This window comes from Schistocerca americana, chromosome 4 (assembly GCF_021461395.2).
Source record: "Schistocerca americana isolate TAMUIC-IGC-003095 chromosome 4, iqSchAmer2.1, whole genome shotgun sequence".
Taxonomy (NCBI): Eukaryota; Metazoa; Arthropoda; class Insecta; order Orthoptera; family Acrididae; genus Schistocerca; species Schistocerca americana.
Genome location: NC_060122.1, coordinates 314335378 through 314360354, shown reverse-complemented (window position 1 = coordinate 314360354; position 24977 = coordinate 314335378). Strand labels below are relative to the sequence as shown.

General features: G+C 37.1%; 1 protein-coding gene across 1 annotated transcript in view; it reads left to right on the top strand.

Moving 5' to 3' along the window:
* The window catches only part of LOC124612728 (myosin-IIIb-like), a 261346-nt gene that overhangs the window by 171249 nt on the left and 65120 nt on the right, over positions 1-24977 (top strand). Inside the window, 12 exon segments of the mRNA XM_047141099.1 lie at positions 1759-1934; positions 2379-2429; positions 2431-2484; positions 2566-2742; positions 2924-3226; positions 3426-3590; positions 10914-11030; positions 11670-11858; positions 11938-12140; positions 12260-12404; positions 16048-16240; positions 19016-19226. Of these exon segments, the coding sequence (XP_046997055.1) occupies positions 1759-1934; positions 2379-2429; positions 2431-2484; positions 2566-2742; positions 2924-3226; positions 3426-3590; positions 10914-11030; positions 11670-11858; positions 11938-12140; positions 12260-12404; positions 16048-16240; positions 19016-19226 (1984 nt within the window).

Sequence of the window (24977 nt, the reverse complement as noted above, 5' to 3'; positions counted from 1 at the left end):
GGTAGTGTGGGGAGGTGGAAGAGAAAGGGAAAAGACCATGCAGGCAAACTGGCGGTATAGGAAGGCGTATGTGGAGCTGGAGTGGGAGCAGGAAATGGCACAGAGGAAAGTGAAGAACAGGGACAAGCAAAGGCTGAGGCCAAGAGGTGGGGTTATGGGAATGAAGGATATGCCGCAGGAAGAGTTCTCAGCTGCATAGTTCAGAAAAGTTGGTATTGATGAAAAGAATCCAGATGGCTGTGAAGCACTTTGGGAAGCCAGACACTCTGTGTTGGGTGCCATGTTCAGCAACTGCATGGCCTAGCTGTCTCTTGGCCTCTGTTTGGCAATGGCCATTCATTCGGACAGACTGCTAAGAGGTGATGCCTGTGTAGAATACAACACAATGATTACAGGTAACTTGATACATCACAAGGCTGCTTTCACAGGCAGCACTGCCTTTTACTGGCTAGGAAATGCCTCTGGCAGGACTGGAATAGGCAGTAGTGAGAGGAGGTATGGGATAGACCCTGCAACTGGGTCTTTCACAAGGATTCGAGCCAGTGGGTAAGAGATTGGAAGCAGGGGTGGAATAGGGATGGACAAGGCTATTGTGTAGGTTGGGCGAATGGCAGAACACCACTGTGGGAGGGGTGGGTAAAGCAGATATTTCTCATTTCAGGACTTGAGAGGTAGTCAAAATGATGGCGACAAATGTGATTCAGTTGCACTAGTCCTGTGTAGTTCCAAGTTATGAAGGGGACACTCCTTTGTGATCAGTCAGTGCATGTGTGATAGACATAAACTAACCTGAGAAAGTCTGTTAGCAAAGTTTCAAGAACCAGCTTTAAATGATTACTGTACGAGTATACTACAATGCCCTAAGTATCACTCACATAGGGATCGTGAGGAAAAAAATAAGAATAACTATTGCATGCACAGAGGCATTCAAACAATCAAGGCATGGGAGATCTATTTCTGAAACAGATGTGGAGGGTAACTTTTGTCTGTGAGCACCACAATGAGGCCCTCAGCATATTTTGAGGAGGACTGTTTGTTACTGCAAATGTGACAGTCGTGGATGGCTAGGCTGTACAGAAGGAATTTCTTGATGTGGAGTGGGAGACAGCTGTCGTAATGGATGTAATGCTATCAGTTGGTAGGTTTGATGTGGATTATTTAAGTCTGTCACCATCCTTTATATTTTTTTGGTACAGCATCTTAACGACATGAATTATCTATTTTGCTGGTACGCGAACAGAAGTTTAATGTGTGTATTGAACAGTAGTGCTTCCACATGACCAGAAAAAGCTACCTGCATCTCCCTCAGATGTTGAGTATTTGTGACATCTCCAGTAATCCTCATCTTGCAATAGTGGAAATTCCTCTAGTTATTTCTAAGCACAACCATATTAACATTAAACTTTTGTACACTGCAGTAACATTTGCTACCTCACACTGTTACTAACTGGCTTATGTCATACCAGTTGCCTTGTTATACTGCAGTTTCTGGTAAACTGGACTGCTGAGGTCACATTTACTTCTGTTGAGGTGAACACTGGCACTCTGGCACTAGGAGTTTCAGGAGTTCAACAGTACCTCACTTCCCAAAGGGTATAGTTTATGTATATCCTGGCGGAATGATCATTGTCTCCCTATAGTAATATTAAGCTGCTGCAGAGATATCATTCTGCTATGTGTTGATAAGTAAATCCTATGCTTTAATAGCTTTATTTGATGTGTGTTCACTTGAGACAGTAACTGAAATCTTTCCTACAGGCCATCGAGTAGCAGTAAAAATTTTGGAGAATGTGCCAGATAACATTGAGGAGATTGAGGAGGAGTATCTTATTCTGAAAGACCTGAGCTTGCATCCTAATATACCATCTTTTAATGGACTTTTTCTGAAAAGGGGCTCTACCCCAGAAGAAGATCAGCTATGGTTTGTTATGGAGGTAAAAAGATTTTATTGTATGTGCTGTTCAGTATCTATCACTGTAATTGTTATTAAATCATGCCTAGTTTAGATGTAATTAAGCTTGTGGAAATATGAAATTATTGAGCACAATTGAATATGTAAATTACACACTGTAGTTTGCTAGTCAGCACAACTGTTTTTCCTTAAATTTGAAACATAAAACAGTCATATTGTCTGTCTTCTTCCCAGAAGTGACTCAAGACTTGGCTATTGAAACTGATAACTAAAACTGCTGATCATAATTAAAATGTAAATTCCACCTAACAGATTTTCAAAATGACAAAATTCTCTCTCATTTTATGTGGTTTTGTTTGTTATTGTTTCTTTTCACACTCAGTCCTAAATATTAATGAGCACTTAGGAAAGTTGTACAAATGTTCTTATATGCAGATGTGAATAACTCACATCATTGCATTTCCAGTTATGCACTGGTGGATCTGTAACTGACTTGGTTCAGGGCTTGAAACATCGGGGGTGAGAGACTTTCTGAAGAACAGATCGCTTATATTCTGCATGAGACTGTTCAGGTTCGTTCAATAAAGTATTCTCTTAAGCCACAGTTGTAAATAAATCACAGTGAAATAAAAGGTGAATAATTTTATTTATAGGCTTTGATATATCTACACAGCAATCACTGCATGCATCGTGATGTTAAAGGACACAACATATTGTTGACAGAAGAAGCTCATGTGAAGCTAGTAGATTTTGGTGTATCATCACATCTTGCAGCAACTCTTGCTCGACGAAATACATCTGTCGGAACACCATACTGGATGGCGCCAGAAGTAAGTTAAATGAAATAACTTGATTGTAAATAGTTACCGCATATTTTGATTTTCATACATAGGATCATTAATTATTATAATTAGATATCTAAAAGGCACTTGGTATATTACATCGAGTTAAGTACAGCAAATGAGACATTTCATTTCATTTTCTTAAATTAACCTTTGCATTTGATTTCAGGTGATAGCTTGTGAGCAACAGCTGGACTCCTCATATGATGCACGATGTGATGTTTGGTCTGTTGGAATCACTGCAATTGAACTAGCAGAAGGTGACCCACCACTATCTGATTTACATCCAATGAGAGCTCTTTTCCAAATTCCTCGCATCCCACCTCCCTCTCTTGCCCGTCCTGATGAGTATAGTCAGCAGTTTTCTGACTTTATTAGTGAATGTTTAGTCAAAGATCTAGAACAACGGCCATTTGCTAGAGAGCTGTTGGAACATCCTCTTATGAAGAAAGGAGCATTGGTTGCTGAAAAAGTGAGTTACCTCATGTTTTTCATACTGCCCATTATTATGATATAAATGTGTATTAAGCAGGAAATAAAAGTAATGTATTCACAAGGAAAAAAGCAAAATGAATGGAAAGAAATTGCCTGATTATTAAAGTGTTTGGTGAGGCGTATCTCGATTATCTTTGCTTGCTTCCATATTTGTTAATATTTGTTGGTTCTAAAAGGTTCGCAGGGAATTAAGAGCTGAGATTCAAAGGCAAAGAAAGGAAGGTCGCACACATAGACAACCTGAAGTGACTACAAAGCATGGAAAACTGAAATCTGATCGCAAATCAAAGCCTCAGAAAATGTATATGGATGATCTTGCTGCTCTTGATATTCTCACTGAGGTAATTTCTTGATTTGTATATTTTACTTTGCTTTAATTTGTTAAGAGTTTGTGGCTTCAAACATTTATCAGAGGTTAACATCATTTTATCACAGATATGCGCTCATTTTTTTCATTCCACAGTTATGTTCAGCTCTGAATAATGTGTACACTATTGGTATGGAACGGCTTCAAACATACAGATGCAATTTATTCTATTTAAGACGACACTTTTCAAAAGAGAATAGTCTAAAATTGTGTGTGTTCTCCTGTGATGAAGGAATATTTAATAACGTCAAAATGCTTTTTATTTCCCTGTGAAATTTGTCATAAGTTGTTCAGTTTTATTTATGTATTGTTCGGGGGGGGGGGGGGGGGGGGGGAAGAGAGAGAGAGAGAGAGAGAGAGAGAGAGAGAGAGAGAGAAAGGTGGCAACACAAGTTGTTGATAGGCATGCTCTGGTGTGACACAGCTCAACTCGTCAACTCATTACTATTGTTGTACCTCTTTGATTATGACTTCTTATTTACTCGAGCATTGTCTTTTACCTTTCTGCTGATGAAGCTGATTAGGTATTCTACAGCATTTTTGTCACATCAGATCACTTAATCATAACTGAATTTTAGTGATTCAATTGTTGAAGATACAGTTATCGATAATTATATTTTCTGTCACCCTACTTCCAGATTTTCGTGTAAGTGATGATAAAGTTAGCCTCCAGCGGAAAATTTAAGTGTTTACATCAAATGGTTTTTTTTCTATTTTTGCAATCGCTCTGCAATCGATCTGAAAAATTCACAGTAGCCATTCATATTTCTGTATGGACAAATATTTTCTTAATGGATTAAACCACAGCGTTCCTTTGTACAGATTCAGAACTATAAACGAAATAAAAATTTGTCAATATTCTACATATTGGCGACTAGTGTCTGACTTAGGACTGGAAAATGATGCAGGATTTAGGCTCTCCTCAATCCAAAAAGTGATGATGTGGGGTTTGTTACACAGATACCTACAATTAAGATGCACTTACTCCCAGTTTAGGTGAGCAGTCAAAATCGTACATAGATTTCTGCAGCTGAAAATGTTGAATATCAGTGTGGAAAAAAAAAAAAAAAAAAAAAAAGGTCCTACAGTACACTTTAAGCAAAATATGTGTTGTGCAACGTTGTGACAGATAGGAGCTATCTGGTGTGGTTCAGTAGCTGTATTTGAAAGTTGATACCTGTGCTGCAGGTTTAACAAAGCTGAATCCTGAAGGTTCTCCTTCTTGATAGGACCACCAAAACACAGTGAGTGACTTAATGAATGACCTAGACAAAGTCTAAGTGAGTGTAAATAGAGATATACGAGACACATTCAATGAATTTGAAAGCAAAATTTTGTCTGCAGGTCTGAAGAAGAAACCTAAAAAGTTTAGATCATGAATAAAGTCAGTGATCATACTGGCACTAGAGTGGAGATGACACAAATATGATAAAAATATTAAATTCCTTCTGATATTGTTGCACTGATGAGGGTCAGTCTTTTAACCATCATATTAATGTAAAAATGACTGAACAAAAAATAACAAAAATTACTCAATACAGCCAAGGCTAGTTGACCTAATGAGATACTTCTGGGATTTTATGTATATTATGTGAAAGAACTTTTATATGCTTCTAGCCGCAGTTATCCATAGGTCACTGGAGCATAAGGTACTCCAAGCAAATGGAGGAAGGTGCAGTGATTCCCATTTTCAAAAAGGATCTTCAGATGCATGTACATGACTACATTAAGGAGTATGAGTAATGAGCAGTTCAAAGTGGAATCATCACATAAAACTAGTAGTGGGAAAGGCAAATGGAAGACAAAGATTGATTGAAAGAAGCCTAAAGAAGAGTAATTCATACACAATAGAGATATTTTATAAAACCTCCTTTGACCGATACTCGAGTAGTGCTCAAAATTTCAGTCGCATCCCAGAAAATATTAATAGTGGATATAGGGATGATCCAAATAAAAATGGCATTTTTTGTTGCAGATTTGTTTTAACAACCCCAGAAGTGTCACAGATACTCATTAAAATTCAGTGGCAGTTGCTACAAGGGAGGCATTGTGCGTAAGGTATAATTTATTCTAAAAATTCGGAGAGCATGGAGTAAAGAATATATTATTTTCTTGTATGTTTACAGTAACTCATAAAATGGCCGTGACAGTAAAATCCGAGAAATCTGATCTTGTATGGAAACTGATACTTGTTCTTCTCATGCACTGTTCAGAACTGGAATAGGAAGGGGAAAATAATAATGTTTTGCGAAGAACCCTCTACAGTACTTCGTAAGATTGCATGTGGAGTATCAATATAAATGTAGTCCTGCAGATTTTTGTGTTAAAGACAGAAAGAATTCATGAGAGGCAAACTGACTGCACTTATGAAATGGTGGAGACTGTGTGCCATGACTAAAAATGGGCAAAGTAGCTATCACTACCAGATAGGTTAAACTGTTGGAATATCTGATAGCATTAAACATCAAACATTTGGAATGGTGAGGTAATTTGCTGAAAATTTAAGAGGAAAGGAATAAAGCAAAAAATGTGAAGCTGTGAAAAAAGTGACTGTCATACAGAACATCAATAAGGTGTCCTGCTTTTGATGAGTCTGTCTTGTTCTGGTTTCTGATTGATCTAATCCCATCCTCTCTCAGCTTGTTACTTGTTCTAATGTGATTCCTTTTAGTCAGAACCTGAAATGAAAATTTTTGGGTACATGTCCATGTGTAAAAAGTTTTACTGTGCACTACCCTTTCTGTTGATTGCACCACTTTTACCATCTCCTGCAAATTGTTGTAAATATAGAACATCGTAAGTGTGTGTTTTATTTATAACTGTGAATATATTCTGTTAATATGCGTATTCTCATCTCTCTCTCTCTCTCTCTCTCTCTCTCTCTCTCTCTCTCTCATACATATAAAAATCATTCACTCAGACTCACTGCATAGTGACAAATAAAATGAACGTTTCGGTCCTACTGCATCACTCTTCACATCAGAAGAAAATTAATAATCAAAACTATAGAATCTATCTCGGCAGTAACGTACAAGAACAATATTTTGAACCTGTTATACATTTTGAATGCATCTCCTTTCCTTCTTTTATGACCAAAAAAATACTAAAGGTTTTATTGTTCTGATGTTCCATAAAAATAATTCTGCTCTACAGCCTTTAAATAATAGGTGGACGGCGGCTTGCAATAAAGAGCACCACAGGCTGCAACCGTAGTATCATATTTTACCTTATAACAGAGAAAACATCCACAATCTTGGATGTTTTTGTAACTTTGTCTACTAGAGCAATTTGTTGTGGTTATGAGGCAAGATGTAATTCATAAATAACAACTCATTATTGTTTACAACAATATTTTAAGTAAACTTTTGCTGCTATAAAAGTCATTACTGTTTACAAAGGCAAGTAATTGTTGTGTTTTTCTTTATATCTGTCACAATTTTGATTTGTTCCAGTTTTTCTCTGAAAAGAAAGTGTATTGAATGAGCACACTCTTCCCCCCCCCCCCCCCCCCCCCCCCACCATTTCCTTGGATCCTGTCAATCTCTATCCCTCCATTATCTTATCACGCAGTATTTCATTGAATGGGAGTTGTTTAAGACAGAATATCCCTTAATTGGGCAGAAAGGATTACAAATGAAAACCACACCTTTGTATATTGCAGTAGTTTTAGTAACAACTGAGAAATTAATTTCTCAGATTTCAAAACTAACTGGGAATATTTTTCATATGAGATTTTCTTTTTACTTTTCATAGGTCCTCATCTAATGATTAAAGAAATAACTTGCCTGTGTTTGAATGAAAGTAGATATGACACAGTGAAAGTATAGTCAAATACTTGTGAAATTCACACCTCCCTTGTAATATATGAAGCTGTGGACCCCAATGAATATGCACAAAAGAAAAGAAGCCTTCATTTGTATAGAGTATGCATGCTTCTCCGGCACGAAGAATTCACTTTTGTTAGGGAATGAGGTAAATGGGAAAAGCTAGTTAATTTCTGTTATAATGGTTAGACAGATACAGTTAGGTAAAGTGTATGTTGTAGGAGCTTGAAAGTAACATTCTAGGTAGGTTTACTCCATTGTCGCTTGCTGTGAGGATCATGAAAACTTGCATTCCCCTAACATTAAGTTATAAACAGTGACTGAGAAAACAATTTGCAGTTTGGCTTTAATATAAAGTGCTGAATGGCAGTTACACATTTAAGAAGCAGAGATTACTCTTGTCTTATACTTAACTAAATGCATCTGAAGTTAGTGAAGACAGAAACTCATCTCAAGTAAGTGAAGCTTTTATGGAAGCCTTCTTAAAGGCTAGCCAAATCCAAATTTTGTACCTCTCTCTCTCTCTCTCTCTCTCTCTCTCTCTCTCTCATCTTGATGATGATCTAATACAAGAACATCTAAACTAATTTTTGTACTGAATCAAAACAATGGAAAACCAAGGACAGAATAACAGCATTATTCTGAAATGGGTAGGTTGCTACTTACCATATAGGGATGTTGAGTCATAGACAGAAATGACAAAAAGCCTGCTATAAATGTGAGCTTTCAGCCAAATGGCTTTCCTCTCATGAAGTAAGGCCTTTTGGCCAAAAGCTCTCATTTATAGAAGCAGTCTTTTTGTTGTGCCTGTCTGCAACTCACCATCTCCTCTGTATCTCAATATGGTGTGAATAGAAGTCTGTCATTTTCATAATATTTATCCTTGAGCTGATGAAATATTTGTTCACCATGTCATTTCAAGAAGGAAGTGGCAACAAAAGCGGTGAGTGGGAACCAGTGGCCCTGCAGCAAAAAAATATGAAGGTGATGTCAGTTACTGGAAGAGATATGGATTTCTTTGATGCAAAAGGGATTCTGCAGAGGGTAAAATAATAACTGATGAATACTTTGCAACACTTCTGAATCAACTGAATGAAAAAATACATGAAAAAAAGCTTGAAATTTCAAAAGAAATTAGTAATCATCTCTCAGAACTACATTTCTGCCCATGGAGGTGTTTTGGAATGGGAGTGAAGTAGTACAGTTGCTATAACACAGGCTTCTTTTTCAACAGTATTGGGTTTCAGAATCATATCTGGTTGTTGTAACTTAAATTTAGATTACCTGTGGTTTCCCCAAAATGATTGGTTGGATCCTCAAGCAGGCCACAATTATTTCCATCCTCTGTACCATTATTTCATCTCTAACAATTCAGACAGATATTAACCTTCCTCTTTGCTTTTTTGATCACACACAGTATTCATTATTTTATGTTGCAAAGAAAATAAATATACGTGTCCTAAAAGCAAAAATATTCCTTTGGCTATTCCCCTTTCACTCTGATAGATGTTACTAAATAGTTTCAGCCAGAGGAGAACATGTTGATTCCCCATATTATTGTAGTAGAATAATTAAACAGACAAGAAACTTATTTTGTACATTAATGGAAATTCCTGGGTGGAGTGATATGTAAAATAAGGGAAAGGCAAACACTCGTTATAACAGAATGTTGCATACGCACACATAACAGGATAGTTTGAGGCAGGATTGGGAAATGCAGATAACTCAGCAGCTGCACAAGAAAAAGAAAGTTCAAGAAAAGGAGCCAGAGCTTGAAAGCTAGTGAGCACCATTTTCTGTTAGTGCTATCGGTGAGTTGTTGCCTTTTCCATTATTTTGCACATTGTTAGTCCTTCAAGGATGTAAAGTATGCAAAGTAAATACAAAGAAGAGATTGGTAGGTAGTAATTCTGATATTGTTTGAGATATTTTTTTATAATTTGTCGCAAGAAGCATCCAATATACAGTCTTATTGTTCAGTTGCAAAGTAGTGTGGTTGTATGTTTGGGTGTACTAATTAGAAACTGTTCAGAATGTTGACCATTGAGGTGGCTTAGTAGAGCATTTTGGACATGAGATATCATGAGTCTGGGAGTGGCTGTATCATTTTACACAGTTGCACAGTTGCTTTTTCTGTCAGAAAGAGTGGTGCCATACACATGACTTACCATCTTCTAACTCCATTTCTGCTTCCAGGCATTTACTGCAGTCACAGTCTCTCTCTCTCTCTCTCTCTCTCTCTCTCTCTCTCTCTCTTCTCTCTCTCTCTCTCTCTCTCTCTCTCTCTCTCTCTCTCTCTCCCTCCCTCCCTCCCTCCCTCCCTCTCTCTCTCCCTCTCTCTGCTGAGTACAATTCTTTTATTTTAATGTTAAGGCATTGTCCCTGATTCTCTGAAATTTAGATTCTCTGAATTAAACTAATGCTATGGTAACCATCCTGAGCTGTGTTATAATCTCTATTCATCCACCACACACAGAAATTTCTTAACTACCAGTCTACATGGTGTCTTCAGATTCTTCATACTCTCACCATTGTTGTTCTTGTGTCTGACCAATTTACTGCATACTTTTATGTGCAATACTGTATACTGTTTTCAGATCAAAAACATTGAAGAAAGCATTCCATATATTTAACTTTCTGTTACTTTCTCAGTTCAAATATTGATTGCCATAACACGTACAGCAATAGTGAAAGGTATCAGTGCAGAGAGATTTCATTCATTATAGAAAAGCAATGACTTGTTGTTTAGTTTAATATTCTGCACACTGAATTTACATTACAGAAGATTTAACAGCAAGATCCCAGAAGGCAAGGAATAAATGAAGAGGGAGGGGGAATGTTGATTTTTAAATTTCTGCTACACACTATGTTGAAGGGAACCATGAACTACATGGTGAAATTTATCACTGCATTTGGGAGGCTGAGGGAGGTCTTCAATAGATTATGCATGCAAACAACTGCTTAATGTGATTTTGTAATGATCTAATAGAAACAAGCTTTACAAATTTTAAAAACAAGCAGAATATTTTTTAAAGCAAGAGTTTTCTACTTTTCATGAAACTGCTTGGTATTTCAAGTACTTTTAAATTTAAAAAAGGGGGGGGGGGATACTTTTACAACTAAAGATATGGCTCCTTGGAGTATATGTACCCCTTTAATCTAATTCTTCTACAAACAATTCATTATTTAATAACAACATTTAGCAGTTGACAGGCACATAGAGCACAAATCAGTTTCTTTTTTGAGTATCAGATGCTAAACTCTTCCACTACATGAAGAGTGATTATCTTTAATTCGTTCCATTGCTTGTATTCCACCTGGGATTTTCCATTGGTGTATTAATTTCATTCATAAATGAACAATTTTAAAATCTGAACACAGAAATTTTGTTTTAGTTTTGGTTGCTTGTATATCATAATGCTGATCCTTACGTTGAGGTTTAGAATATCTAAAGGCCTCGGTTTGTTTTTCAGGATGGCATTGTAGAGCAGTTACAGAGAAGATATGAACAATTTCAAATATACACTTACATAGGTGACATTTTAGTTGCTGTTAATCCATTCAAGGACCTAGGACTTTATTCTGACCAGGTATGTTAATTTCTTTAAAGGACTTTAAATGGACATACAAGAATGTAAAGGCAAAAATCAAACAAGCATAAAGGCATTTTTTAATTGTGATACAGTTGAATAATCTGGTTTGTAAAATAACTGACAGCTTTCAAACTGTTCTATGCTCTTAGATATGAGAGAAATAAGGTCATCTGAAAGCTGCAGTTCACCAGAAGCTGACTCTTGATTCTGTATCTTTAAATAGCAGTCATCTGGCGGCATTTTATCAGTGTGATGAGGGATCTAGTAACTTGACTAAACAGATCTGAATTCTAATTCTTCTGATCTAATAAGACTTCTTTTTATGCAGAGTATAATTTCTGATTGTGTCAGTAATTATGAAGGGCACGCACATGAAGGGGACATTTATGAGACCCAGTTCTGGAGAAACAAATTTATTTCTAGATGCAAAATTAGGAACATTATTTCAGACCTTCATCTGTGCAGCATTATAATACAAAACCATTAAACAAGTGTATTTCATTGTAAGGTATAATGTCATTACAAGTCCTTCCTGAGATCTATCATCGAAAGGGTGGCAGATAAAAAATAGTGGTTTATTGCCGTGATGCAACAAATAACTCACCTGTTTATTAATCAGATATTTAATCTAAATAGGAGCAGAGAAGATACAAAGGACAAGCTCGGTCAGACAACCCACCACACATTTTTGCTGTTGCTGATGCAGCGTATCAAGCATTAATGCATCAGCGCCAGAATCAGGCAATTGTAATAAGTGGTGAAAGTGGTGCGGGGAAAACAGAAAGTGCTAACTTGCTTCTCAAGCAATTAGTGTATTTAGGAAAAGTAAGTAGTTTTTTTAACTTACACTATAACTATTACAAATGTTTAAATGTATAACAGATTAAGAGTATCCAAAATTCAGGCTCCTAATCGGAATTTGGAAGAGCGTATTCTTCAAGTGAATCCCATAATGGAGGCATTTGGAAATGCTCAGACAGGGATCAATGCAAATTCCTCCAGATTTGGGAAGTACCTGGATTTGACAATGACGAAATCTGGCAAGGTTACAGGAGCGAGAATAGCAGTTTATTTACTGGAGCAGTCACGTGTTTGCCAGCATGCACAGTAAGTATTGGGCTACATCAGATGACCTGATAAAAGAACTGAATATAATTTTCTGTTGGACTCCTTGTTAACAATTTTTTTTTTTTTTTTTTTTTTTTTTTTTTTTTTTTTTTTTTTAGGGGAGAACGTAACTTCCATATATTTTACTACATGTATGATGGTCTAGAACATGAAGGTCGACTCTCGGAGTTTCATTTGGATCCAGTTCTAAGGATACATCATAAATACCTTGGAGGTGACTTGCAAGATCCAGAAACTAAGAAGGTATGACTGAAGATGAAGAGAGAATACAGTGTATGAATTTATGATCTACTACTACCTTTAAAAAATATCTTATTTTATTGATTTACTCTTTCTGGTCTCAGTATAATTATACTGTAAAGAATGGGCATAAGCACTTCGCCCTTCAGAAATTCCAAAGTGTTACATGAGGACCATTACGCACTGAAAAACAAAAAAATTTCCAATGTTTTTAGATGCAAATAACAAAAACTGTGTTTTTCTTAATTTTTGTTCCAGTTTTACTACATGTCCTAGAAATGGGTTCTATTTTGACATGTATCACTTATGGGAACCATATTTATTTCAGTCTTTGCTTTCCATTGGTTATGAATTTATTGTGCTGTGATACTACATTATGAAGCAAAAGGCACTGTGAAAAAAAGTATTAAAATTGAGATATATAAGGTCTATATTTGTTTTGTGCTCAAGGAATTACTATTGTGAAGGAGAGTTTTTTCCTCTTGCATATTAGTTCATTACAGATGTTTTATTAACATAAATAAAATCTTCTCGGTCTTCCAACTGTGTAAAGTGGTCTTACATCCATAAGATTTTGGCCTGGATGCATGCAATGATTTAGTTGGGAGGAGTGTCATAAAGCCATTGTACCCTCTCCTGAGGCAAACTGGCCCACAACTGTTGTATGAGGCGTGTTTTTTTTAAGTAAGTACCGTTTTGCCACACCGCGGCTGCAGCGCTGTGGCCAGCGTTCTGCAAATGTGCACTGGGTGCCTACATCTGTTGTCTACACACTGACGCCATCACAGTCTGATTCTTCCTTGTTTACGCTGTGTACTGAGTGTTTAAGATACCTCCGATAATCGTGAGCGCCACTGACTGTGAAGTACGGGCTGTTACAAGATGTCTTAGTGTTAAAGGCCTAAAAGTGATTGATATTCATCGTGAGATCTGTGCAGTTTATGGAGAAAACATTATGAGTGATGGAATGGTAAGAAAGTGGGGTGAGAGCATTTAAAGATGGTCACACAAATGTGCATGATGAACAACGGAGTGGGCGTCCTTCGGTTGTTAATGAAAGTTTGGTGCCGGAAATGGACAATAAGGTGAGAGAAAACAGACGCTTTACGATTTCCTCCTTGCAGGATGACTTTCCTAATGTTTCTCGGAGTGTTTTGTATGGCACTGTGACCGAGCACTTGAATTACCAAAAATTATGCACACGTTTGGCACTGAAAATGTTGACCGATGTGCACAAAACCAAACGTTTAGACAGACTTTCCTTAAGCGGTGCCACAATGATGGTGATGATTTCTTAAGTGAAATTGTTATGGGTGATGAAACATGGGTGGCTTGTGTCACACCAGAATCAAAGAACGGCAGCATTCAGATTCACCCAGAAAAGTGAAGTTTAAGCAAACAATTTCTGCCAAGAAAATCATGTGCACAGTTTTTTGGGACAGAAAAGGAGTATTACTTGTGGAATTTCTGCCTCCTAATGAGACAATCAATGCAGCAGCTTACTGTAAGACATTGCACAATTCAGAACAAAAGACATGGCAAGTTGAGCAAGGGCATCGTTTTCCTGCAAAACAATGCTCGTCCGTATGTGGTGAATCAGACCAAAGATCTGATCACATCTTTTCAATGGGAAACTCGAGATCATCCTCCATACAGTCCCGATCTTGCGCCCAGTGACTACCATCTGTTCCTGCACTTGAAGAAACACCTGGACAGTCAGCGTCTTCAAGACGATGAAATCAAAACAGTGGTGATGCAGTGGTTAACAAGTCAGGCGGCAGACTTCTATGAGGAGGGTATTCAAAAACTGGTACAACGTTATGACAAGTTCCTCAGTATTGATGGAAATTATGTAGAAAAGTAGATTAAGGTACAGGCTTTCATGTAAAAATAAAATTATTGAGATATCTTAGGACATCTTTTTTAAATTTCAAAACAGTACTTACTTAAAAAACACACTTCATAACTGGTCCTTGACATCCCAGATACTAGCACTCGGACAGAGTTGACATTCAAGCTGGTCCTGCATGCTCTATTGGGGGCAGATCTGGGAATCTTGTTGGCTATGAGAATACCTCAGTACCACACAGGCAGATGTGTGTAAAAGCATGTTTCATTAAAAATGACACTATGAGAGGCAACACATGAGGATGTAGGATGTTTGTGACATATCACTGTGCCATCAAGAGTTACCTCAGTCACTACCAGTCATGACCTAAGTCGTAACTGATAGCTGCCCACAAAACCCTGCTGGCCTCTCGAAAACAAGGAAAGAATTGACCTTTCCTCAGGTCACCACCAGCCTTGCTGACAAGTATCAGTATGAATATGCAGCTCTTGGAGAATGAAATTACAGTGAAATCCAGACCTTTGTAGCTCTACAGGTGTTGATAAATATCAAAGGGGACAGTTGAAAATGTGTGCCCCGACCGGGACTTGAACCCTTACCTTGCTTACAACGCAGAAGCTGTATCTACTCATTTTCTCAAACTCTTGGTAGATAGATTGTAAATTGCTGTGAGTAATCAGTATAGGGGACAGGAGCACTACAAATGTAGTGTTTGGACAATAAGTTGGAAATGTGGGTCTCACAGGGAGCACGCCAGAGATAAGTCCGTGCAGTCACACTGTCCTCTGTGTCCTCGATGGCTCAGTCAGATAGAGCATCTGTCATGTAAGCAGGAGATCCCAGGTTCAAGTCCGGGTCGGGGCACACAGTTTCAGCTGTCGCCGTTGATATTTATCAATGTCTGTAAGCAGCTACAGAGGTCTGGATTTCACTGTAATTTCATTGCTCAAAAGTTGTCATCCAGGGTAGCACATAACTGTGACTCATTGCTCAATGCAGTGCAACACCATTCATCAGCACTCCATGCTTCCTTATCGTGGTGCCACTCCAAACACAGCCATCTGTGGTGCGATGTTAACGGCAGCCTATACATGTGACAGTAATTCCCTAGTCCATGTACTGGTAGTCTCTGATCAGTGGTGCAGGATAATACAGACTGTTGCTTACCGTATACTCCATCGTTGACTGACTAAGTAAATGAAAGGCAGTGAAAAATTTGACCACTTCCTTTCCATTACATTTTGGAATTACTAAAAATATGTGGATGCATTGTATAGAAGTTAGGAAGAAAGTCAGCTACAAGTAATAACCCACAAAATAAAACTGTATGGTGATAGTATCACGTATATACTTATAACACTGTAAAATAGTTTTAATAGAGAAATAAATTCAAGGAAAACAGTTGCAAATTCAAATCTAATGTATACCCATTACTACTGGAACATTGTCATTATCCTACTTGCTTGTGTAAGTATCTAATTCCAGTGAAAATTACCTGACGCTTGTGCTTCTTAACCAATCACTACAGTAAAATCACAACATTCTTTTTCTGTCCCAGCATTAATTACTATTGTTCAGAAATGTACTTTGTAAAGTTGTATCTGTTGGGACTAAAACTGCAATGTTCAACTGTCATGTTGTGCACTACATCATTGTATTAACTTATAATGTATCATTTGTACAAACATTGTATGAGAGAGACAAAGGAATCAATAAAAATTAAATGTAGCTGACGATAAAATATATATATTTTCAAATACTATAATGTATGTTAGGTGACACATTAATGTGTTTCAGACTAATGTAAGCAGATTCCATCAAGTGAAGGAAGGATTTAGGCTCCTTGGTTTTCGTGAAGAAGAAGTTGACACTATTTATAGGATTATAGCTGCAGTTCTCCATTTGGGTGATGTGGAATTCGGGGAAGTTATTAGTCAGGACAACACTGACAATAAAAGCAGGGTGATAGACCTGGCACCGCTGCATAGAGGTATACAATGAAATATATTTATATCTTAAAATTTAATAAACACATACATATTTCCTTTTATATATGTGTACTTCATTGAACAATAGTCGAAAAATGTTAGTTACAATTTAATTTCATGAAATATTCATTATCATTAAGCTGGTTGTTCAAGTAATGAGCAGTGAACTGATTGCACAGAATAATTAGTTTCAACCACAAATTTAAGTCTGAGACACCCTTCCTATTGCCATCTTCTCATCTCTGGTGACGCAGATAATTATACTTTTATTTATGTTGCTTGTGATTTTTAAATTGAAACTATAAAAGTTTCTCTATTAAAGGTTACAAGGGATATTCATAAAGTTTTCATTAACAATTTAAAAAAAAGTTACAAATCGATAATTTTTGGATGGTTTGTCTAAAGGTACATATCTGCAGTTCTGGTACACATTGGAGTCCCTGCACTATAGTGTTGTACCTTGATACCAGAGGGGAAAAATGCATCCCATTGAAAATTGAAGACAGGCTGGACCATTTTATTTTTGATTCCTTTAACAGAATCTGACAGTACTGCAACTAGTGAATTTCAGTATTTATCTGAACTGCAAACAAGTCTGGAAAAAAAAAGAAAAAGTAAATTAATTATATAACTTTATTTTTCATACAAAACCTTAGTGTTCCAGTGTTTCACACAAGTTCTGTCATTCATTCTTCTTCCAGTAAGAAGATACTTGTTCTAGCTAAGTTTTGACAAGATTAACTCAAACGGAAACTGTAAATAAATCACGTTGTATTTCAGATGCTAAACTTTTTCTCATATCAGAAGCAACTAAGTGAAGGACTGAAAGAAAGATTAAGACTATGGTATGAAAATGATTACCTATTTAGTTGAGAGGCTTTAAAAATAGGATTTGACTTCTCTCGTTCTGAATATTTAAAGCAGCTTCTCCATCAAGAGAAGAAAGCTGTATAAATGTTTGACAGAAGGAAGTTATTGTAATCAACTCCATACTCTGCTTTTTCTTACTGAAAGTGGCAAGAAAAATAGAAGCACCACTAAGAATACCACTTGACATAGTGAAGAGAGCCTCAGATAGTGCCTGATGTTATACACAGGTCTGAATGTAAAGCTCCAAATGAAGCTAGAAAATATACAGTAGCACTCATAAGGAATAATGTAGGATTAGGATGAACTGAGATTTGATGAACCATGCTCTGTGGTTGCTAAATGCTGGCACAAGCACCCTTAATTACTATAATCTAAAAGTATAAAATCACCACCTGTGTATCTCATAGGGTGCAGTGGTGAACTTGTGCATATAAAAATTTCGGAACACTGGTTATGTTGGACACTATGGACCGGCAGTACACCCATGGACTGTTCGAGCACTGGTTTATGTTGTCTGGAAAGCATAGAAATGGAGAAGTTTGAGCTCCTGACAGACAGCGACAACAGTGTGGAGTCCACAAATAATACTTATGGGCCTTGCACCAGTAGAGGACTCTGTAAATAACATTGATCAGCCATCCTCTAGCACACTACATTCACGAAATTGTTACTGCAACAAACTAGAAGCAGTTTATCTGTTTGTATGAAGCTCTAGCAGCATGTCACCAACAATTTAGCCATAAAGAACCCTGTTGTTACATTGGACTTGTGTTGATTACTACTGGACTGTTATTCCCTAGTTTATGATGACTTTGACTCTTTATTCTAGGCTGTGAATTAGTTTGCGTTCTTTCATTCATCCATCCAAGCTGTTTTCTTACATTGCTTGTTCATGACAATCAAAGCATGAACCAGAACATCACATAGCAATGTTCTAGTTTCTGCTGCAGGGGCACATGCTACTTGATCACCACATCATTGTGAGACATTGTTAAGGAATCATTGTTGTTCCTATAACAAAATATTTTGTTGTGAATGCATCTCTGTGAAAGTTGTAATGATACTTATGTTGTTTAAATATTAGCTTCATATTTGAAATTGTTTCGTAAATCATTGTAGCACATAACAACTCTACATCACACTGTAAGCTTATGGTTTTGGTCTTTCTGTTAGTGAAATGTTCAATTTTATGAACTTAAAAAAAGTGATTTCTTATGGTAATAGTGCTTTCTTTCAATACTGTTCATCTCAAATGCACCGTACAGTAGAAGAGGTATGTTGGCTACTGAAAAATATGTTTGAGGAACCACACTGTTAAAACTTAATGAAAAAGGAAGAAGAAGAAGATGGTGATGATTATGAAATATCCTGAATAGTCTGAACTTTAAGGCTTGGGCCGCATACAATTTCCAAGACAGTCTGGAGTGGCACAAGACAGCAACTATTTTTTGCTCCACATTGAGAAATATGTTAATGATGAAGAGACTTGTAAAGACTAGGATGACTAATAAAAGTGAATCAAAGGCAATAAAATAAAATAAGTAACCATGGGGAACTGGAAGGAGTAAACAGATAACAAAATTCAGTCTCCTATTTGCTAGAGGCTTACAGAATATCTGAACAAACCTGTAATAAGTTGATTCAAAAAGATAATTAATAATTTGAATGTAATAGCTACAGCAGAAATGATGATGAGGATTAGTGCTAGATTAATTACCTAATGTTGTTGACCTAAATGTTGAATATCCTGGTGTATTCTGTATTACGTTCCTTGCAGATTGTTGCAAGAGTAGCATCTATCTCCTGTCCACACTATATATGAGCTTAAAGAGGTGGTTGGAGTGAAAAAAGTCACATTTATGTCTACACTTGCCTGGAAGAGTAATTCTATTTTGCTCTGTTTCTAGTTTCTCGTCTCCTTGGCTTAGAACCAAGTGATCTGCTTGAATCTCTTACATCAAACAGTGTTGTAACACGTGGGGAAACAATAACCCGCAACAACACTGTTAAGGAGGCTTATGCTGCAAGAGATGCGATGGCAAAGGGATTGTATGGCCGCCTGTTTGACTGGATGGTCAATCAAATAAATTGTTTACTGATGTTCAACAGAGCAAACTGGTGAGCTGTATTTTTTTATTGTTATACAATACTGTACCTCGAATTGCAAATTCTACTTAGTCAGATAAAACAATTCAACTTGATGAGTGCTGTCTGGACTAGCATCAGTAACAAAGGCTATAAATAAGTCTAAAATTCTTTTGACTACAGTCATTCTTGAGAAGCCAAGGAATGGCGTAGAAAATGGCAGAGTTATTTGCGAGTGAGGGGGGGGGGGGGGGGGGGGGGGAGCAGGAGGAGGAGGAAGAAGAAGGAATCATTAGTGGAGCCCCTGATGCCCTGCGTGTAATATATTATTAGAAACAAGAATGTTACTTCTGTTTCTGTTCCCACACTTTCTTGTAGAAGCCCTTGCCAACAGAGGTGAGTAGTTCATTCTTGTGTGTTCATTTCTTATCTTTTTTATACAGCATTTTCTCTCTTTGTTTTCTTTAGCTTCTAGCAAAAGCTTTTTTTTTTATTTATGAAAGATTGTATTTGGTGTTCATTGTTTCTTATGTTATTATTCTTGCCTCAGTCTTCCTTTTGCTATACAAAAATCTTTCACCTATGCCAGTAATCTAGACAATTTACATAGAGGCAACCGTTTGTTGCGAAAGCTTGAATTTTGTGTGTATGTTTGTGTTTGTTTGTGTGTATGTTTGTGTTTGTTTGTGTGTCTATCGACCTACCAGCACTTTCGTTTTGTAAGTCACATCATCTTTGTTTTATATAGGTCGATAGACACACAAACATACACACAAAATTCTAGCTTTCGCAACCAACGGCTGCTTCGTCAGGAAAGAGGGAAGGAGAGGGAAAGACAAAAGGATGTGGGTTTTAAGGGAGAGGGTAAGGAGTCATTCCAATCCCGGGAGCGGAAGACTTATTTTCGGGGGAAAAAAGGACGGGTATACACTCTCTCTCTCTCTCTCTCTCTCTCTCTCTCTCTCTCTCTGCGCACACACACACACACACACACACACACACACACACACAAGCATATATATATATATATATTATATATATATATATATATATATATATATATATATATATATATATATATATATAAAAACAAAGATGAGGTGACTTACCGAACAAAAGCGCTGGCAGGTCGATAGACACACAAACAAACACAAACATACACACAAGATTCAAGCTTTCGCAACAAACTGTTGCCTCATCAGGAAAGAGGGAAGGAGAGGGGAAGACGAAAGGAAGTGGGTTTTAAGGGAGAGGGTAAGGAGTCATTCCAATCCGGGAGCGGAAAGACTTACCTTAGGGGGAAAAAAGGACAGGTATACACTCGCACACACACACATATCCATCCACACAAGCAGACACAAGCAGACATATATATATATATATATATATATATATATATATATATATATATAATGGAAGGAACATTCCACGTGGGAATATATATATATATATATATATATATATATATATATATATATATATATATATATATATATATATATATATATACACTGGACAGGTGGTATAATTTTAAACACCTTAATGGATAAAAGCTGATGACGAAATAAAAAAAAAAAACTCAAAGTATTTAGTTTAACTAAACACAGTTGGGCAACAGTTTTGAACCACACCTTTCATATACCAGTTAAATAATGCTAATCTCCACAAAGTAAGGACCAGTGCATCATGGTCCAAATAACCAGTCTGAAATGCAGAACCGGTCCATCTATAATCTGGACCTGGAGAAAATTGAAATCTTTGTTATGAACTAGAAGGTCTAGTCACAAGATTTTTGTGTCCAAAAATAATAATACAGTAAAACTGGATCTTCATTGTATTAAACTTAGTAGAAAGACTTCCCACAAAGATATCATTATAACAGTAGTAAAAACGATTTGTGTGTCCACCACATTTGGAACAAGCAGAAATTGGCATCCGGGGACTTTTGCCGCATAATGTACTTCCACATATAACTGTCCTCCCCAACCCCATCCATTTCGTTTGACATATTGTAGCTAATGGGACTGAAATGAACGTACTGGCTGTATTCAAGAAGTAGCATCTTCATATTGGGCATTGATGCAGAGATAAATAGAATGTTTGCATTTTTCTATTTATAGCATATTGAACCTAAACCTGTACGTAGCCAAAGTGGACATACCTACCAGTATATAGGTATATAGGGCAAGGCAACTGAGGCAGGCCACCCAAAATATATCCAGAATGGGTAATTTATACTGGACAAAGTGTTGAATTTTCTAGTGCGAACAAGCAGTGTTTAATGTTTGTAGCTCACAAAATTGGGACACCAACATTCTCCTTCTTCTTTTTCCCCATTTTTTTAATATTCTGTAAGTGCTTGGAGGGGGACAGACATATTAAAAACTTAAATACCAGTATCAATGTCCCACACTAATATTTATTTTACAGTTCATTATGAGCAGGTTTTCAGCTTTCTAGATCATCTTCAAATAACCTAAGACTAAACAGACAGTCCACACATCAGCAAGAGTTTACAGCTATAGATCGCATTCACTATAATAAAAAAGACATTAATTCAGAGCATGTCCAGCAAAGGCAGAATCTTTCCTTTTCAGACATTAAATACATTTAATGCTCTCTTTTTGCATCATTTGTAAGAAAGTGTCCACATCACACACAGTTTTCCAGATTTTATTAACAGGCTTAAACTACTGTAGCTGGGAAGTTCACATGGTTAGCTTTGTTAAAGTTCATTTGATGGATTGATACTACTCATTAGCAACAGGTTTGAAACTTCTGCAATGTAATTATTATTAAATGAGTTTTTTAACAATATTGTGATGTCACTGTGGGGAGCTCAGTATACTTTTCCAGTTGACGTCTGAAGTTAGTTAGAAGACTCTGAATCAAAATATTGAGACAGCAAATTATAGAGAACCAATAGCTACCACAAAATTTTGTGAAGTAGTCCCTTAGTCTAGCTGAGAGAGGAGCAGCTTTTTTGTGGCATCTGTCCTATTTTTTAATGCATCAGTTTTAATTTCTGTGAGCACAAAGCAGAACGGACTGCCAACTGGGAGATTACCATGGGAAGAAGTTGAAATAACTGACAATAGGACAATAGGGTGACATTCTACAAGTCAGGAGGTGGGATGTCAGAAGCCTGAATGTAGTAGGAAAGTTGGAAAATCTGAAAAGGGAAATGCAAAGTCTCAGTCTAGTGCTGTTGGGGGTCTGTGATGCAAAATGGAAAAAGTACAATGATTAGTGGTCAAATGACTATAGGGTAATAATAGCAGCAGCAGAAAATGGGATAATGGGAGTAGAATTCATTATGAATAGGAGGGTAGGGTGGAGAGTAAATTAATGTGAACAGTTAAATGATAGGGTTGTTCTCATCAAAACGGAAAGGAAACCAATCAGAACAAAAATAGTTCAGGTATACTTACTGACGTTGCAAGCAGAACATGGAGAGAGAGAAAATGTATGGGAATACTCACATATTTTCAGTACGTAAAAGGAGATGTAAATATAATAATCATTAGGGACTAGAATGAGTTGCAGGAAAAGGAGTGGAAGAAGGAGTTACTGGAGAGTATGGGCTTGTTACAGGGAATGAAAGAGGAGAAAAATCTAATTGAGTCCTGCAATAAACTTCAACTACTAATAGTGAACACTGTTCAGAATCACAAGAGGAGGTATATGTGGATAAGGCCCAGAGACACAGTAAGATGCCAGCTGGATTAAATCATGGTTAGACAGAGATTCCAAAATCAGGTACTGGATCACAAGGCATACCCAGGAGCAGATATAGACTCAGATCATAAGTTCGTAATGAAGAAGACTACACTGAAGTTTAAGGGAATCGTACTGAAGAATTGCTGTGGAATGAAGTGGGTTACTGAAGTACTGAGGAAGGATAAGGCACATGTGAAGTTCATGGAAGATCTGGATACTGTGATAAGGAATAGGCACACTAGGTAGTTCAATATAATGTGATTGGATAGATAATAAGTCTACTCATCAAACAGTGGCAGGACACACACATTAAAGAAGGTTATAATTAGGCAAGCTTTCAGAGTCAGTGACTCCTTCTTCAGGCAGAAGAGTTGAAGGGGAGGGAAGAGGGGTGAACAAAAAGGACAGGAGAGAGCTAGGGAAAGGGGTAGATTTTGGAAAAGTCACCCACAACTGCGGGTCAGGCAACACCAGATGGGATGAGAAGGAAAGACCGATTGTTGGGGATTACACTGGACGAGATTTGAAAACTTGAACCTTAAGCTGCAAGACAGGGTAATATGCAATACAGCGATTACTGCTAAAACATCGTGTATGAGTTGATAAGAGTGAAAAGCTAAGTGCATTGTACATAACAGAAGTGAGAGGGGGGTGGTGAAAAATAGACAGGCAAGACAATGAAAGATGTAGAATACTAAAATGGGGTAAATTAAGGTCAGGTTGGTGGCGAGAACCAAGGACATGTTGTAGCACTAGTTCCCACCTTCCTCTTCAACCCTTCTGCCTGAGGAACAAGCCACTGGCTCCGAAAGCTTGCCTAATTATAATCTTCTTTTTTGTGTGTGTTCTGCTGCCCCTTGGTGAATAGATTTTTTTATCTATGCAATTACATTATATTGTCAAAAACTGATTGTTCTCGTGTTACACTTGGTAGTTCATGTGAAAAGTAATAGACATCTCTAAAAAGAGCAATCTTAGTTGGAAAGATAAACATAGGTACTAGGAAGGTAACTGTGAAGAAACCTTGGGTAACCGAAGAAATACTTCAGTTGACCAACAAAAGAAGTGCAAAAATGTTTAGGAAAATTCAGGAATACAGAAATACAAGTCACTTAGGAATTAAATAAATAGGAAGTACAGGGAAGCCAAGGTGAAATGACTACATGAAAAATGTAAAGAAATTGAAACAGAAATGATTGTCGGAAGAAGTGACTCGGCATATAGCATAGTCAAAGGAGTTTTTGGTGACATTAAAAGCGAGGGTGGCAAAATTAAGTGTGCACTGGAATTCCAATATTAAATGTGGAAGAGAGAGCAGATAGGTGGAAAGAGTACACTGAAGGCCTCTATGAGGGGGAGCTATCGTGTGGTGAAATGACAGAAGAAAAAAAAATTGGAGTTTATGTGGAAGAGATAGGGGATCCAGTATTAGTCAGAATTTAAAAAAACTTTGAAAGACTTAAGATGAAATAAGGCAGAAGGGGTGGACAAGATTCCATCGATTTTTAAAATCATTGGGGGGAAGTGGCAACCAAACTACTATTCAAATTAGTTTGTGGAATCCATGAGACTGGTGACAAACCATCAGACTTTCAGAAAAACATCATCCCCACAATTATGTATTGCATACTGAGAAGTGTGAGAATTGTCACACAGTTGGCTTAACAGCTCATGCATCCAAGTTTCTGACAAGAATAATATGCAGAAGAACGAAAAGAAAATTGAGAATCTGGTAGAAGATGATTAGTTTGGCTTTAGGAAAGGTAAAGGCACCAGAGAGGCAGTCCTGATGTTACACTGAACAATGGAAGCAATATAAGGAAAATCAAGACACGTTCATAAGGTTTGTCAACCTGGAAAAATGTTCAGCAGTGTAAAATGATGCAAGAAGTTTGAAATTCTGAGAAAAAAGCAGTAAGCTTACAAGGAAAAACGGGTATTGTAAAATATGTGTAAGAACCAACAGGGAACAATACAATTAGAAGGCCTTGAATGAAGTGCTCGTATTAAGAATGGTATAAGACAGGGATGCAATCTTTTGCCTGTACTGTTGAATCTACACAT